This window comes from Patiria miniata, unplaced genomic scaffold (assembly GCF_015706575.1).
Source record: "Patiria miniata isolate m_02_andy unplaced genomic scaffold, ASM1570657v1 HiC_scaffold_29, whole genome shotgun sequence".
In the NCBI taxonomy this organism is placed as follows: Eukaryota; Metazoa; Echinodermata; class Asteroidea; order Valvatida; family Asterinidae; genus Patiria; species Patiria miniata.
In genome coordinates, this window is record NW_024037068.1 from 25720377 (window position 1) to 25738851 (window position 18475).

An 18475-nucleotide genomic window follows, 5' to 3' on the forward strand; every position below is an offset into this window, starting at 1 on the left:
GGAAAATAACACAAGCCACTCGTTGTAATGTTTTCATAAGACAAAGCCATGAAGAACTTACAGCTACCTCATAGCAAGCCGGCATAGTTTTAAAACATTTAAGTTTAAATGGCTTTGTGTCCCGGGGAAATTTCAACCAGGGATTCCCCTATATTTATTCAAATTAAGGGAGAAACCCAATATTCTAAAGTAATAATTGCATTGAAAGCAAGGATCGGTGTTAAGTTCATTCATTTTAGAAATACTGAAAGCTCCATGGGAGTTCAAAGTTATTTAGGTCAGTATGTCCGGGTTCACCATGTACGTGTACTTTAAAGACAACCGGCATGCAGCACATCGATCCTAGGCAGCTGCCGCTCATGACGGGAATGTCACACGGCACGTGGAGGAAATGGCACGGGTAACCTTCACACTCGTCCTGGTGGTTGAGCTGTTGTGGTTGCTACCAGGTAAGAAAAAGCAAGTGTATTCTCTAATGAAACACATGCTATTATGTGGACTTAGAAAACACCAGGCAGTTTGCCGGCTTTTTTTAGCTTTTAATTTCCCCCTCCTTTTTGAACTTTTAAACAATTATGTAGAACATTTTAAATTTTAAGAAAAACTCACTATTTAAGTATACTATTTCGATTTCTCAAGCTTGGGTTTGAATTCAAAACATGCTTGATCTTAAGTGAATAATTTCATAGAAATAGTCTTGACCCCCCGTCCTAGTCAATACTCTTTCCAGATGCTCCACGCACGCAAAATATCGCTGCAACGCGCGTAGTCTGGTTCCCAGACTAACAGATGCTGACTATTTCTGATAAAATTACCGACTTGGCGAAAACGTTTTCAATTTAGTACCCAACATATGGGAGTATTTTAAATCGCTAGCGAATTCTATGCGAGCACTCTGATTGGTTCAGATTACAGAGCGTATTCTAGGCCGCCACGGAAGATCGTTCTCATTACTTCGAGGGTTTGTACTTTAAGTTGTGTAACAATACACAATTCATTATAGGGCATACACGACTCAAATAAATCAAGTATATCACAATGATGCATTTTATTCTTATACACAATTGACCAAGCTGAGTTTATTGGTCGTTATTCGCCAGATCTGCAAACATGTCCCTGACGTATTTAGAAGAATTCCACATGTAACGGAATGAATGAGTCCTCATTTGCATATCGGTGCGCGATTGTATCTCACCGCAAAAATGCACTGCATATGTATTGTGCTGCTTGCATATATGAATAACGGTGCGAGAACATCATCGTCAAGTCGCTAGATTTGTCGCAACGCGGCCGATTGCGTATTAGTCTTATACCAGCCGCGCCGATGGAGTTCGACTGAAGTTTACGGACAAAATACGAAAATCTAACGACTTGTCATCAAGTCTAGATGATTGATGGCATAACAACCGATACCTAAAAATTTGCCAAAACACATTTCAGTAATTTGTATTAAAACAATACTTGGAAATGTGCAGTTTTGTCAGTCAAAACCCAGTTTTGTTTCCCCCAAATGTATTCACTTAAGACTCAAAGCGTGGTCACGTAATCATATGGAATGCACTTGTACCACGGACTAATATGGAGGCTGACGGACGACCTCTTAATTCTCTGCATTCTAATTGCTATTCTCCAAGTAAATTATGATTGGCAGTTCTTACCAATACCATTTTGTTCTTTCATGTGTTTTCTTTATAATTGCCTTGTCACACCTGCAGGTTATATGGCACTGTCAGTTACCAGCGACCCTTGGGTAACACCGGGCCGAAATGCAACAATTACATGCACGGATCTCCAGCCCTTTACTTTCCTTCAGTTTCACAAGAGCGATCCTTCTGTCGCCAATGTAAACTCTGCGGACACCATCCTGCAATATGAGTATACGATGAACATCGACACGGCCAGATATTTCAATAGCTTCGATCCTGGCCGTTTTATATTCCATGAATCTGTAGGAGATTATTTGTTAACCGTTAAGTCAGTGACATTCGAAGATGCTGGCAAGTATTGGTGTTTTACACTTGAATTTCCGCCTCCACCCGATTCGACAGGTAGATTCGTTGCATCAAGTGTCACACAAATCAGAGGTAAGTTCTTAGGTTGGACAGTGAGTTTGTAATGTTGAGCTAAAAAATAATGCGCGTATACATTACAACCCTCGCATGTTATGTTTTTTTTTCTTTGTTTAGTTCTTGTCGTTGTTGTCATTGCTGTCGTTGTTATAATAATTATAATAATAATAATAATAATAATTTATTCGGCAAGTTGATATAGATACGCACAATTACAATAAATACATAAAATTTGATATTAAAACAAAAGGATATACAAACAACAAGAAACCAAGTAAACACTACACACGAAAGAATTTTAGAAATGCTGAAAGCTCCATGGGAGTTCAAAGTCATTCAGGTCAGTTTTTCCGGGTTCACCATGTACGTGTACTTTAAAGACAACCGACATGCAGCACATCGATCCTAGGCAGCTACCGCTCATGACGGGAATGCCACACGGCACGTGGAGGAAATGGCACGGGTAACCTTTACACTCGTCCTGGTGGTTGAGCTGTTGTGGTTGCTTCCAGGTAAGAAAAAGCAAGTGTATTCTCCAATGAAACACATACTATTATGTGGACTTAGAAAACACCAGGCATTTTTAGCCGGCACCTTTAGCTATTACTTTCCCCCTCTTTTTTGAACTTTTAATAGAACATTTCAAATCTTAAGAAAAACTCACTTTGTCGATTTCTCAGGCAATCGAGTGTATTCTCTAATGAAACACAGGCCTGCTATTATGTGGACTTAAAAACACCAGGCAATTTTGCCGGCATCTTTAGCTTTAATTTCCCCCTCCTTTTTTGAACTTTTAAGCAATTATGTAGAACACTTAGAATTCTAAGAAAAACTCACTATTAAAGTATACTTTTTTTGATTTCTCAAGCTTGGGTTTGAATTTAAATCATGTTTTGATCTGAAGTGAATAATTTCATAGGAATAGTCTTGACCCCCCCCCCCTCCCAGTCAATACTAATGACAGGTGCTCATGCTTGAGTGCACGATGAAAGGTCTTTTTTAGTAGGCATAATGTTAATGAAACAAAATTATCACAAATTGAGGCAAAGTGACTTTCAATATAGGATCGAGAAAACCCAGTATCGAGCGTTGATACTGGAATTTGTATCCCTGTGGAGACATTTCTTTGTTCTCGTGTACTAAAGTTTTCGATTTTGAAAAAGTAGATTCAAGATGCTCTTATTTTAACAAAAATCAATTTCCTTGGCTGAAATTCGGACTTAATATGCCTTTTCTAAAAAAAAATCATTTGCGACACATCGACATACCTTGGGAATTCCTGGTTTTTGAGTAAAATCAATATATCTATTTCGTAAAACCTTGTGGAGACGTATTCATCTATAGAAATTGCCCTGTGGAGACGTGCACAAACTTTTGTTCCCTACTGTGTGCATGTCTCAAGAGGGCACGGTGTATCAGATCTGCATTGCAGACCTCACAACGCCCTATGGACACATGGGGTTATATTGAATTGTTCTTTTCAATTAGCGATTTGGTGGGTTCCAAGAGGGTCAGCATACAGTTTGTTAGCCTACACATGCAGTAAAGATATCAAACGTGGTAGGTTCTTTACTCTAATCCATGAACCAATCATTCTCTTGTATGTTCTTGTTTCAACTAGGTACATCATCCCAGAGTATCGTTGTAACCACAGCATCATGGGTTGATATCAAGGAGCAAACAGTAATGACGTGCTCAGTGCAGGGTTATGAAATAATGGATCTACAATGGGTACAGACGGACTTCAGTGCAGTGAGTAGCGGCAGAGGTGTTCTGATCTTTGGTTACGACCCAACCACTGAACCACAAATCACCCACGGGCTCGTGGTGAACGCATCTCGTTATGAGTTTGTAGTTGGTGGGGACTTTCCTCTGACAATCAAGTCTGTTGAAGTTGATGACGAAGGAAAGTACTGGTGTGGTATCACCACGGACAATTTTCTCCCGCTGAGAGATAATTCGATCCTTAATGTGCGAGGTGAGTGACATGCATCCATCAAGGTGTATCATTATTTAGAGCATTCTTTGAATTGGTTTTGTAAAATTCCAGCATAGTGGGGAGTGTGGCCTAGTGGTTAGGGTTTGTGATTCATGATCAGATGGTCAGGGGTTCAAATCCAGCTGCTAGTCATATGTTGTGTCCTTGGGCAAGCCACTTCACCCCGCTTGACTCCCAACACCCAGGAGTATAAATGGGTACCGATATTACCTGGGGAGTAACCTGCGATGGACTGGCATCCCATTCAGGGGGAATAGAAATATCATCAGTAATTTCATGATGCTGAAATCGGAGATAAAACGCCGGCCTGATGGGCCACATTGGCTCGAGACAGACCTTGCTTTACAATAGTTCCAGCATCACGATATACCGGATAAAAATCGTTGAAAGAGTGCTAAACGTTTAAATAGAAAGCCACCCTTGGCGTATAAGAAATGTCCACTTGGTATGTAAGTTAAGTTCAGCTGCAGCAAACTACGTTCCAACTGGATTGACCTAAAATAAACAACTCGAACACAATTAGAGGGCCGGCCGTTTCGATCCCTGAATTAAAAAAGGACTATAATTGTAGTTGAGTCACTCGTTCGTTCTCTTTCTTGTGACTAGGCGTACATTACGGGTTGTTTTTGTTTTTTGGTTTTTTTTTTTTTGGTCTGAAGACACAAAGAAGAGTTTGGTGTTTGCATGAGAAAGAAACGTACCCCAAAAAAAACCCGGGATGGGTTGCCACTTTTTTACCGGGGGGGGGGGGGGGGGGGAGGCTATTGAATCATCCCCCCCCCCCTCTTTTTGTGATGAGAAAAAAACTGCGGATTTTTAGGTATGTTTCGAACGTACCAACAACTAAAATGTATTCAGTAGAACTGAAAAGTGGAGACACAAAGTACAACAGCTTTAAAAATGTAAGCGCGAGTCTATGACTTCCTATGATGCGGACAATACATTTCTAATCTAATATTGATACACATCTTTATTCTGAAGAGCGCCCCTTGTATAATGTTGTGTCAACACCCCCCCCCCCCCCCCACACCCCTCCGCCGCTTTTCAAATGTCCATGGCCGGGATATTTTAGCATTTTGGTCATCCCCCATCCCCCACTCCCCGGCACAGATTAATTCCACTGAGTATAAAGCTGATATTTAAGACGGACACTGTAAAACTAAAAACAAAAAGAGCGGGGGCATAAGAGAAAAGCAATACCTAAATTAGCCATAATTAGCACTTATTTAATTATTCAAATAATATCTACAGCACCGACATACAGTACAAAATCCCAATTACCTCCGGTTGCAGTGGTTCAATCCGTTAAGCCAATATTCGTTTCTCTACATAAATATAAATAAAGCCTTAGTTTGGCCTGCTTTACAGCAGAGTGTGCCGATTGTCAGATTTCTATTGTAAGCAAAGGTCAAGCTCAGTTCACCTCTTTCAGAGTCGCTGGTGAGGGAGTGAACTTGGTTTTTTTTAGGGTTTGTTAGGGTAGTTAGATCTTCAAAGCACACACAGTCAACTGTACCGACCAGGGTTCAGCAGGAAGTCACCTTGATGTTCCAAATCTTTTCCCCGTATGATCTCTTGGTTACACATTTACTCAGTAGCATTAGCTATACTCAAGTGCATTTTCCAAAGGCCATATATCAACAGACAACTCGTAATAATTACTGACATGATTGATCCTGAATTAGTTCCAACGCAACATTGAACTAGAATCTGTAGGGAACGACATCTGCACGACACAAGGAGGTTGCATGCATCCCTAATACTAATGCATGATTGCATCTTCCGTACATATACGTTCCTGCCTGCCATTTTACTTTGGCTGTTGTTTTTGTGAGGGAAGGGTCACATTTAATGCCTGTTTTGAATAAATTATTTATCATGGTATGACAACTGGTACAAAAACACACGTTTATATTCACTCAATGACGATCTCGAGGTGCATATTTAGATTGTAGGCCTACATTTGATTGTAATCTTGGACGTTGGTTACCATGTAAATGAAACTTTTGCCATGCTAATAGATCTGTCAATTTCCTGTGATGGCATAAACGTGTATATTGGAAGTACAATTAAACAGAAGAAAATAATAATGACGGTGTTTACATCTATGGTGAGCCAAAGCATTTTTTAAGCATAAACAACGTCTTTAAAACAATTTAAAGATATCTCTAAATCATTCAGAGATATCTCTAAAAGATTTAAAGATATATGTAAATGATTTAAAGATATCTCTGAATCGTTTAGAGATATCGTTATCATTTAAAGATATATTTTAATACATTACAGACATCGTCGATAGCACTAAATTGTTTTAAGGACTTAGTTAATGCTATATAAATATAACTTTTGCTCGCCATATTTATTACTGAATTACTGATCTTAAAAAAGACAATTAAGGTTACAAAGCATTGTCGTTTCAAATTTACGGTAGATTTATAAAAAAAATGAAACATTTATACAGTGATTACAAAAATTTTGAATCCACACTTTGTATCTTTCTTTTGCTCGTTATAAATATTTCAGTTACCGGAGAAAGCATCAATATAGGACTCGTGAGTGGCAGTAGGGGAAAATACTACACTGACTTGCACAGTGTCTCAGACCTAGGCCTAGTCGTATATGTAGTGGAAAGTGAGCAGTGTAGATGTTACAGACATCACCACAGCATCTCTACTTGTTGATGTTTTTGGTATTAACGGGATTGGGCACGAAGTGTGCGGCCCAAGCATTGAGGATTCTCATTTAGTATTCAATAACACTCTCCGTATAACAATACTTTGACAATAACGTTAGTGACACTTGATGATGTAAGAAAAACTGGTGTCAGGCCGTATTGTCTTATGGTGGACAAACACCAGTTAGTACATTCTACTTGAGAACAGGATCTGAGATTAAACTTGCAGTAACACTTACTATGCTGCAACATTTTTGTCACAAGATGTAGTAAAAGGGACGATGTAGTACTAAAAGTATCAATTCACTTCATTCACTTTATTGCAACATTATTGTTTACCTCTTCCATTAATTTTCCACGACGCAAAAACAACGAGCATTGCCACACGTCGATTGCTTGTTCAGCCACGACAAAGGGTAATTTTATTTCCGGGTCAAAGTCACATACTTTTAGCAATTCACACGACGATGTGAAACTGGAAATACTGGCGGTGTGGCGCTACCACCGTTGAAGTGTAAAATGGCGGTGTCAACAGCGTGTTCCCTCATCACGAAGCTGTACAGTTTGCAAGGTACGTTATAGTCACATTTTCGGTAGTATTTTTTTTTTCAGAAGTAAGATCTGCCGGGTAAATACATCAGCTAGGGGAGATTTGAAAGGTGTGGTACAAGTATAAAAATCAAGCAAGGTTCATATACAGTATATTACACTCGATCGGTAAAGAAGTTTAAACTAACTTGTCTACACACGTGGACCATACATATTTAATGATTAAGTGTAACAGATTTTCTTCATTCTTTCAGTTTTACTTGGCTTGGTCCACACCCAAACACTCACCGTCACCCTGTTACCAGTATCTACCATACAAGGCCAATCAGCAACACTCACCTGTACCTTCTCACTGGATGTAACTGCCGACTTTGACAACCTCGTATGGAGACAGAGGGGTATTCTGATCGCTGACTTCTTCGGGGGAACGCAGACACCGTACTACCAGAATGGAATCTCTGAACCTGACTATGTTGTGTTAAGGACTGACTCAATGAGTACCCTCACGATAGCAAGTACTCGATTTTCTGTTGATGATGGAGAATATAGCTGCAAGGTGGCGTATACACTAGGTTTTAGGGCTCCTGAAATCACGGCAACTAGTTTCTTATCTGTTAATGGTGAGTTGAATTTAAAAGTTGAACATTCTGTTGATGATGGATGCATAGATATTTTGTTACGACATACGCTTTGGGTATCAGTATGGCTATAATTTTAATAGCATATGGACCAACTGTCTGTTGAAAAATAAAAGATGAGAACATCTCAAATGTTATTTTGGGGGTTTTTTTTCAGTCATTTGTTTTCCAACAACATTGCATTTCTGCAACAGTTCTGTGCGTCCCCTTCGGATAGCGCCACTTTCCATAAATAGAGCCCACTTTTCTGAGGATAGGCGTAGTGATTGTACTGTTTCTATTGACTGCTAAGGTCAAGCTAAGTTCTTTCTTTTCAAAGCCAGTTACTGGTGTAATACTCGCAATAATATCCATGTGTAAAGTACTTTTATGCATTTACAAAGCGCGTTTTTGAAGCATCGGCAGTCAACACTCGGTACCGTTCCAACCAGGGTAGTTTTGAAAGCATTAAACCAGGAAGTCTCTTTAATCTTTTACCTTGTGCTGCCTGGTTGTCAGTTTAGTTTGTTGTTGCAGTGAAGGCCAAAGTCAAAGACCGGAGATCGAAATAAAAGTCCTTGCCTAGATTTGTACGTGCGTGTTGGTCATGTTAGCAGTGTGAACAGATCTTGGAGGATAAACTAGAAGCTCGTTTTTTTCACAATCGGGCTGCATCAATATATTAAGCGCGGAAATGGCTGCATCTTCGTTCCAGACTATTTGTCTTCCCTTTTTGCTGTTGTTGGTCTTGAGAGGTAAGCAGGAAATAGTATGTTTGTTAAGCAAACGTTATTTGACATTAGAAACTACAAGAAATTGAAACGTCCTAAAAACTGAGAATTTGGGGATGCGATTGAATGCTTATTTATTAAAAGTAAGGTGAAGTTTTCATAATTGAAATAAATCACTATATTTCTGTTTGAGCATGAACATAATATTCCTAATTAATATAATTGCCCGATTGAAGTTAATTGATTAATTTAAAGTTGGTTCCTAATTCTTGCTGAAGGAAAACAAAATTCAGAAATGTCCTTGTGGTTCTACCCAGTTTTTCCTGCCAATATTTTAAATGATCGAGTATGGCTTATGGGCATATTTTTTAATGTAGAAATGCCCTTTCCCTCTAAGGTGCACAGCAGGTTCGTTTTGATTGTGTGTGTGTGTGTGGGGGGGGGGGGGGGGGGCTTATGCAAAGAAGCACATTAATCATCCGTGCTGAAAAGAAGACTGTTTTTTCACCTGTCAACCGGCCTCCGTAAAATCAAAAGTGGTTGGGACTGGACGCGATCTTCTATATGCTTCGACTTGTATTTTCTTCCCTTTTTTACTTGAAAAGAGCTATAACACTTTTCAAATTGAAAGAAAACCTCACAAATGTTTAAAATGTATATTTTGATTTTTTTTCTCTTTAAGGGCCTTGATGGGTTTTACCTGCCCCTCGAGTTAATACCAATTAAACGTGTTAATGGTTGAATGTAGATGACACGTTATAAACTAATCTGACACAAGTGTCCTCTTTTCATTAGGCCTAATTTCAATTTAAAAGAAAGATCACAAATTTGAGGCAAGTCTGGATTTGAAAAAGTCTCAAACAATTTGTTGATTTTTTATATCATCGAGCAATATTATTCATCGAACATGTTCTGAGTTTTGTTTTATATTATTTTAATGTTTTGTTTTTCAGTTACTGAAGCAAGTCTCATTGTAAGAGGCGATTCACGGGTGAAGATCGGGGAAGACACTACATTGACATGTATAGTGTCAGAGACTTATTCCTATATAGAGTGGAAAGTAAGCTCATTGGATCTAACAGACATTAATGTGGCATCTTTAATCGTTAGTGCTTTTGGTGTCAATGCAACTGGCAACATTGTGTACAATGCAGACCAGTCTCATTATACATTTGACAATACTTTGCTTAATAACGCTCTGACCGTGATGTCAGTGACACTTGATGATGATAGGAAATACTGGTGTCAGGCCCTACTTTCTGCTGGACAAAAACCAGTTGGTACATTCTACTTGAGAATAACAGGTGAGATTGAAATTACAGTAGCATTTACCCCGATGCTTATCTGATATTACAGTGATGAACTTGAAGGGGCGAGGTTTTCCTAAAATCATGTCACTTTGAAAGAAGAAGTTCATTTCATTCACCTTTTTGCGATATTCTTGTTTATCGCTTTAAGTTTCCTCACCCCTTTAAATTTTCCAAATAACATCTTCAGTATGGAAGAATTTTATTCAGAAGTCGCCTTTGCATCTACTGCCAAAACAGTTCAGCAGTCTACATTGATTTCCTTAGCTTTTCTTGTATGCGCTTTGTACCTTGGGAAAAGGCGCTTTAGCAAATTCATCGTTATTATATTAGCTACCGAGATGTAGTCCTAAGTTGATTGCTTGTTCAGCCATGACAAAGGGTAAATTGATTTCCGGGTCAAAGTCGGATACTTTCAGCAATTCACACGACATTGTGAAATTGAAAATACTAGCGGTGTGGCGCTACCACCGTTGAAGTATAAAATGGCGGTGTCGACGGCGTGTTCCCTAAACACAAAGCTGTTCTTCTTACAAGGTACGTGAGGTTAATTTCATTTGCAGATTTTGAGAAATAAGATCCGAAATAGATTGGGCAGGTGGAGTAATAGGCCTATTCTGTGGAAATTAGAAAATGGTTTATATAAAAGTCGGACATTGTTTAACTGTATAAGATGCAATAATTCACAGACAGTGGTGATAATAGTATAATTGATTAAATGCACGAAAATTCTTTTTTTTGTTTTTAGTTATATTTTGCTTGGTCCACACCCAAACAGTCACCGTCACCCTCTTACCAGTATCTTCTATGCAAGGCCAATCAGCAACACTCACCTGTACCTTCTCACTGGGTGTCCCTGGTGCCTTAGACAACGTGGTATGGAGTCAGAGAGGCACTATTATTGCTGACTTTTTGGGGGGAGCCCTGACACCTTATTACGCAAATGGATTTTCTGAACCTGGATATGTTGTATCAAGGGATGGTTCAATGAGTACTCTGACGATAGCAAGTGCTCAATTATCTTCAGATGATGGAGAATATAGCTGTCGGGTGGTTTATACGATAGGTTTTAATGATCGTGAAAGCAGAGCAACAAGTCTTTTAACTGTTCATGGTGAGTTGAATTTAAAAGTTGGATATTCTGTTGATGGTGGCTGTGCAAATACTTTCTTACGCTTACTGTCATGCGCCTAGATATCACTTTGCCTATGAATTAATACGGACCAACTATTTATGGGAACAACATGTTTAGGCGGAAAGTAAGCGATGACTCAATACAGAGATTAAGGAGAGAACATCTCGATTGTTGTTAAATGTTCATACTTTCCCATTCATTTTTATTACCATCAACACTGCATGCTGCAGCGGTTCAACACGTCCCCTTCCGATAACACCGTTCCATAAATACAGCCCAATTGTTATATTTGTATGACTGCAAAGGTCATTTTCAGTTTATTCTTTTCCGAGCCAGCTGCTGGAGTGAGACTCACAATAAGATCAATTTGTAAAGTCATTTGTGTTTATTTCTAAAGCGCAGTTTTTTGACACATCAGCAGTCCACACTCCGATTCCATCCAGGGTAGTTTTAAGAGCATTAAACCAGGAAATCACGTTTTAGTATTTTACCATGTGCTGCCTGGTTGTCAATTTAGTTTGATGTAGTGAAGGTCGTCGTCAAAAACCGGAAATCGAGAAAAGAAGTCCTTGCGTGGAGTTGTACGTGCGTGTTGGTCATGTAAAAAGTGTGAACCGAACTTGGAGGATAAACTAGAAACTTAATTGTTATCACAATTGGGCTGCATCTCCGTATTACGCGCGGAAATGGCTGCATCTTTTGTCAAGAATGTTTGTCTTCTCTTCTGGCTGCTGTTGGACTTAAGAGGTAAGGGGAAAATGTCACAGGTTTTTTTTAACAAGACATTATATTTTAATATTTGCAGTAATTATATCCCAAAAAGCTGAGAAAAAGGGATGCGATTGATAGAAGGTAATGTAGTTTTTCTGTGATTTAAATAGGTCACCTTTTTACTTTGAATATTCAATAATTCAATGAAGCATGATTATGATAGTCATGTTTGTTCACCTAAGATGCCTGATTGAAGTTAATGAATTAAGTTCAAGTTGGTTTCTTTAAAAAAAAATCACCATTTGTGATTATACCGAAATCATATATTCTGCAATTAATCTAAGCAATTCACATCGTTGGCCGGCAGTGGGCATAGTATTTCTCTAGATATGCCGCTTTCTTCCATATGTATATTGAAGTTGTAAATGCAATAAATTCATATGTTTACCGTACTTTTATCAACCTGAACTTAAAATGTTTTTGTTTTTATAAATTGCAGCTTGTTACTCCCAACCAACAGTTTCCAGCGACCCTTGGGTGGATGTCAATGAAACAGCACTACTGACCTGCGTGCCTGTTGGAACGGCTCGTGAGGTCAATTGGAGGAAATATGGATTGGATGAAACGTCTTGTGACTACTCAACAACCTGCCTCGCTATCGTTCGATTTCTCCCGCCGGGTGAATTGTATTGGGGATCTTCGATTGATCGAAACCGATTCTTGTATGATGAGACTCGGAGCGATAATCGTCTAACAATCACTTTAGTGTCATTAATGGATGAACGAACATACGATTGCCGTACTTATGTAGCGGGGTTTGGAAGCCAAACGGGATCGACCGAACTGAGAATCAGAGGTGTGTGACAACCACGAAACGCGAAAGTGTGAAGAAATATTAAAACAGAACTAACATAAATCAATGAAAAAAAATAAAAGTAACTGATTAGTGGAATATAGCGCAAGCAAATATTTAGTGGCAGCGTTTCCAATATTCAGGGATTATCTATTTGCGTTGATGAAGAGGTCACATAGTAATTCTAATGAAATGTAGGCCTACTCATAATGTCGTTATTGCTCTATCATAGTAGGTTTTTAGTCAAGTACAGGTACAAATAGTCGGTACTTCTGCTCCAAACTAAAGTACTTTAGATGACATTTCTAAACCGGGAAGTACAAGTTTATAATGGTGATGTTACTCCGTGCCTCCAGTGAAATTTACTTTGTGAATTCAAGGTCTTTGTTGCCGGAAATAGACAACAATAGGTGAAACCCAGGCCTTCCATTTATACCACACACCACATCCATGGACCCTGGTAATTTGTATTATGTGGACCTCTCACTTCAACATTTCAAAATGGCACCGTTCCGGATGTCCTGTGCCTCCGCTCAACGAATTACTGTCGCATTGCTGTTTGCAATTCAAGGTAGGAATTTTTATGTAGAATTTGTATGATGATTTAATTAGGAGCAGTCGCGATATCCTGGTTTCGCTTACATGTTTGATGTCATTTGATGTAATGATAAAATTAGAATGAGCAAGAATTATTTCATGATTCGTAGGCCTACAGATGTACTTTGTAGATTGATTCGTACATTATCTTTCTCTGCGAGCTCATTCAAGCATTAACATGATACACGCGTGCATATTATTAACCAGAAACATACCATGCATTATCAAAAATTCGATCCTAAATCTTGATTTCATGGGCTCCGTTACTAAGTAATTGCAGCATACAGTGGATTGTTTTACTGCAGTAGAATTCAATGGATTGTTACGAAATTGCCGAAAATAATTGAGCTTCTGGACAGGAATTTTAGTATTATCAGTGTGTGGCTTACAACACAGAGGTAGTCTAGTATTTGAGACACGATTTGTGTACAGATGAATCGGCCAGTACAATTTATGTCATGGTGATAAAAAAAACTGACTTTAATTGTTCTTAGCTTAACTTGATGCAACTATTGTATAAGTAATGGCTGTACTTTGTTCTTTTTCATTTCTTGGGCGTTGGGGCAGGGTTTAATTTTCTTAATTATTTATTTGTGTGTTTTTTATTTTTTAGTGTTTTCAAATGAAGCTTGAGTTTAACAGAACTGAACCACAAGAGCATAGTGAACATTTGTCATGATGAACAAGTGTAGCACGCTTCTCGGTGTATGGCAAAGTGTTTTCATGTTCATCTCCATTTTGTGGCAAGGTAGGAAATAACTGAATATACTTCTTTATTTCCAAGAAATGTTAATGTGCACATCCATGAGTACACTTTTCAATTGCACAAACTGACTGTTTCAAAAAAGATCTAAACTCTACTTCTGTGGTCTTTCCTCCAAATATGTGTCAATGTGGCATGAACTAATTGATATAGGAGCTATAGTCATAACACCACAAAATACAAATGATGACAAAAGTTGTTTAAAAGGTTGTTTTGTGTAAAATAAAGATAACAAAAATAGGAACTTAAAATAAAAGAAATAAGAACTGTTATTATTTTATTTACCTAGGCAAGAATGTCAATAATCCTGCATGTCTTCAAAGACTGTAGCTCTCATACCATCTCAGGAATTGTTCATAATCCATTGTTCATAATCCATGGTGTTCACACAAGATTTTTTTTCTGTAAACTGAATTCCTTTTTTGAGTTACATTTTCTTGTTTCTGTTTTCCATGTCTTTCTTGCTTATTTTAGCTGGTGGCCAGGTGTTATCCGTGTCTATGCAGCCTGTCAATATTTATGAAGGAAGCTCAGCAACTCTGACTTGTGCCTTTACCATATCAGATCCAGACTATACTTTCTGGAATCTTGAGTGGTTTAAAGGAAATGGTCCAACTGATCAAACATCAGTTGCTATTGCTGATTTCTTCGCTGGGGTTACATCTCCAAGATTATACAATGGCTACGATGACACATCCAAATACAGAATATCTCGCGATGATGCAGCCAGCAGTTTTGAAATCATATCTGCTAGCTTAAGTGAGGACGACAGCCAATACGCGTGTCGGGTTTCGGCAAGGCCAACAGTAAGCACTAATGAGCGAGTCACTGTTACAGCACAATTGACTGTTTTAAGTGAGTATACATATGTATGTGGCTTCTTGAATTTAATATTTCATTATTGTTTGTGTGGAAACTTTGTTGTTCACCTATCGCGACACATACAAATGTACAAGCATGTTCATGTATGTAAGTGTCATACCATGTCAAATCACCAAATGGTTAAACACCGGAACGGTCTAACTGGTTCATACCTAATGTATGGGGAAAATGTTGCTGAAAAAGTGTTAGCGCCATCGGTCCAACGGTTCTTGCGCTACCGCCCTCCATTTCTATTTTATGATGTTGACCGAAATGATCTTGACCGCCAATTTTCAAATGACCATATTGATATCTACATAACATTAGGGCTAAAAGTGTTGATCGCGGTTACTTTGGAAAGATAACATCAATCGCAATCTAAGTTTAACGTTATGTTAATGTTTGAGTAATTTGAACTATGTTGACCTTGAACCTATTCACGTTTAGCTGTAGGAATGAGTGCAGAGGTTTTGTAGTTTTGCTGATGAAAATATAACTTAATAAATTCTGATTACTCTTATTCATTTCTTTTTTGTCATTTACAAGTGCATACAGTCAGCACTTTTGTTTCAAACTAAAATACCCTTTTTGATAAAAAGGTCATTTAACAATTCGGATAAATAGGCCTGATCATGTTATTAGTCTATTATAATTTATGTTTTGGTCACTTACATGTGCAAATATTTAGTCACCACTTCTGCTTCAAACTCAAGTACTTTAGAAAGCATTTCTAAACCGGGAAGTTCAAGTATATATATAATGGTGATGTTTACTCCGTGGCTCCAGTGAAATTTACTTTGTGAATTCAAGGCCTTTGTTGCCGGAAATAGACAACAATGCAGTATAGGTGAACCCCGGGCCGCAACGTGAATAGCAAAAACCAGATCCACATGGGCCTTGGTAATCAGACTGTATTCTGTGGCCCTCTCACTTCTAACATAATTCAAAATGGCAGCTTTCCGGATGTCCTGTGCCTCCGCTCAACGCATTATCGTCGCATTACTGTTTGTAATTCAAGGTAAGAATGTTTAGAAGAATTGTTATGATGATTGAATTAGGAACAGTTGCGATATCCAGGCTCCCCTTACATATTTGATTTCATTTAATGTAATACTAAGTAATAGAATGGGCAAGAATTATTTTATGAATGGTGGGGATATCTGTCTACGTTTTCCCTCTCTGCGAGCTCATTCGACAATTAACATTAAAATGAGTGCATATCGTTGATAATAAGCGTACCAAGATACCTATCCAAAATTCAATCCTGAACCGCGATTTCATTGGCTCCGCCACTACGTTCTTGCTTTGCTCCTAAAGAATACGTCAGGTTCTTATCGAAAGTAACGAACTAAATGGCTTCTTCACAGACAGCAACTTTAGGCAATTGTGTTCTGGATTAGTATCTTGATAAGATGAAGAGAAAACAGCCCCACCCCTAAGAAACTTGTGATGTGGATACCTTTGTAGGCCTAAGTCTTTGTGGTACGGGTTTTCAAAATTACTAAAACTGATGTAAACTCCTTATTGACTGAATCGAAATGAAACACAAATAAAAGAAAGTCAGAAGGTCTGACGTTACAATCTTATAAAAGCAGTATTTTTTTTCTCAAAGGTAATATCATTAAAAGCAATAACAGCAATTTTAATAGCAGTCCTCTGGTATACTCTTTATTCGGTGGGAAATTCTAGAGGTCAATATGGTATAAATACAACTACGTAGGATGCCCATTGTTCCCATGGCAACCAGTTCAGTTATTATAAAACGTTGATATTATATCAGGATGATTAGGATAAAAAGGTTTATTTTACCATAGTAAGCTCCAATTAATACCTCACAACCAAATACATGTACCAATGTAGCGGCTAATGAATCAAAGAATGGATGCAAATGCATTCCCGCTTTTTTTTTCTAGCAATAACTCCGCCCAACTCATTAACTTGTCATCTGAGTTTACTCACTTGCAACTAGCATTATACACCTGAGCAGTGCTTGAATTGCCTGATTTGCGTACACATTATAGACACCAAGGTGCATAAATGAAATAACGTAATATCTGTGCAGATGCAAATTGATGAGGCATTTTATGATCCTGAAGTTCATGAAATTATCTTTTACCTTTACCTTTCAGGTGTGGAATCAGTTACAGTTTCCAGTGCCCAGTGGGTGATACTCGGAACAGATGCAACGATATCATGCTCACCAGATGTAACTGGGTTTATTATCGTCCAGTGGCGCAAAAGTGACCCCACTGTCATAGATCACAATGCTGCCCAGACAATCCTTGATTACAACTTGAATTCAGACTCTATCATATATGCAAATGGTATGGATACTTCCCATTATGATGTACAGAACTCTGATGGTGGATCCAACTACGTGTACTCATTAATCCTGAAGTCTGTGACTTTGGACGATGATGACAAGTACTGGTGTTACTTCGTAAAATTTCCGCCCTTTAATCCTGAGGTACTCGGTACAAGTTTCATCCATATATGGGGTAAGTTCCCACCAATGACTGCGTTATGTATCAACGATTCCCCTATGTACCAACAATGCATCCTCATATCACAGCATGCTCATTGCATACTCATGACCGACTTCGTTTGCATGGGTACGATCTTGCTGCGCCATGTTGGGTCCCATCATGCGTTGCGCGATCTCCACCCCCAGGAATAGTGTTGCTTAAATGTTCCACTATTTGGGACATTTAAATTAGGACTTCGGTTGATGTATTTAACGCACAACGCAATGCTTAACATTTTGAAATATGTATTGTTAATGGAAATGTGTTACTCGAACTCTAAAGGAATGCCCATCTGTCTGAGACAACCAATCTCCATTTCGAGTGCAGGGTTCTTATGTTTGTATTTACAATTATAATGTTTTATATTATTTACATATTGAACTTATTAAATACATATTTTCAGTTTTATGCAGATAAATGAAAAAATTGCAAGAAAAGGTTAATTTGAATGACTTTGTTTACATGCAAAGATTACATTTTTCAAAATAAATGATAGTTACCATATCTAGTCAAAACCAGATGAGTACTTCCCATTTAGATTGAAAGCGTTTGTGCTTAACTTGATTTTATGGGGTGGTGTGGGTTAAATTTCAGTGGCAAAAATGGTACCTTTTCTCCAGTCAGTGGTGGAATTGAGTATGGACGCGACGCCGAGCTGCAGCTGCGTGCCGTCAAAGTGCAATGTGAGAACTGTCCTCAAATGTCCGACGACCATGCCCGCGTTCAGTGTATGACGTAATCGTAAACAACATATACGGGATCTTACTTGCAAATTTAGGATGAGTGCAGATATTATAAACTGTTGTTGATAAAAACGTCGCATAACTAATTCTGATAAATAGGCCTGATCATAAAATCGCAATTAATCTATTATAATTTATATTTTTGTCAAGTACATGTGCAAATATATAGTCACCACTTCTGCTTCAAACTAAAGTACTTTAGATAGCATCTCTAAACCGGGAAGTTCAAGTTTATAATGATGATGTTTACTCCGTGCCTCCAGTGAACTTTACTTTGTGAATTCAAGGCCTTTGTTACCGGAAATGGACAACAACAGGCGATCCTAGCCCGCAACGTGAAT

General features: G+C 38.4%; 1 protein-coding gene across 1 annotated transcript in view; it reads left to right on the plus strand.

The window, feature by feature from the left end:
- Positions 1-18475, plus strand: part of LOC119735320 — a 46133-nt gene that overhangs the window by 3751 nt on the left and 23907 nt on the right. The window contains exons 3-11 of the mRNA XM_038209019.1: positions 1716-1948; positions 2479-2581; positions 3691-4047; positions 7546-7806; positions 10695-10829; positions 12292-12381; positions 14480-14764; positions 15822-15884; positions 16996-17190. Coding sequence (XP_038064947.1) covers positions 1716-1948; positions 2479-2581; positions 3691-4047; positions 7546-7806; positions 10695-10829; positions 12292-12381; positions 14480-14764; positions 15822-15884; positions 16996-17190 — 1722 coding nt within the window. The remainder of the gene's footprint in view (positions 1-1715; positions 1949-2478; positions 2582-3690; positions 4048-7545; positions 7807-10694; positions 10830-12291; positions 12382-14479; positions 14765-15821; positions 15885-16995; positions 17191-18475) is intronic.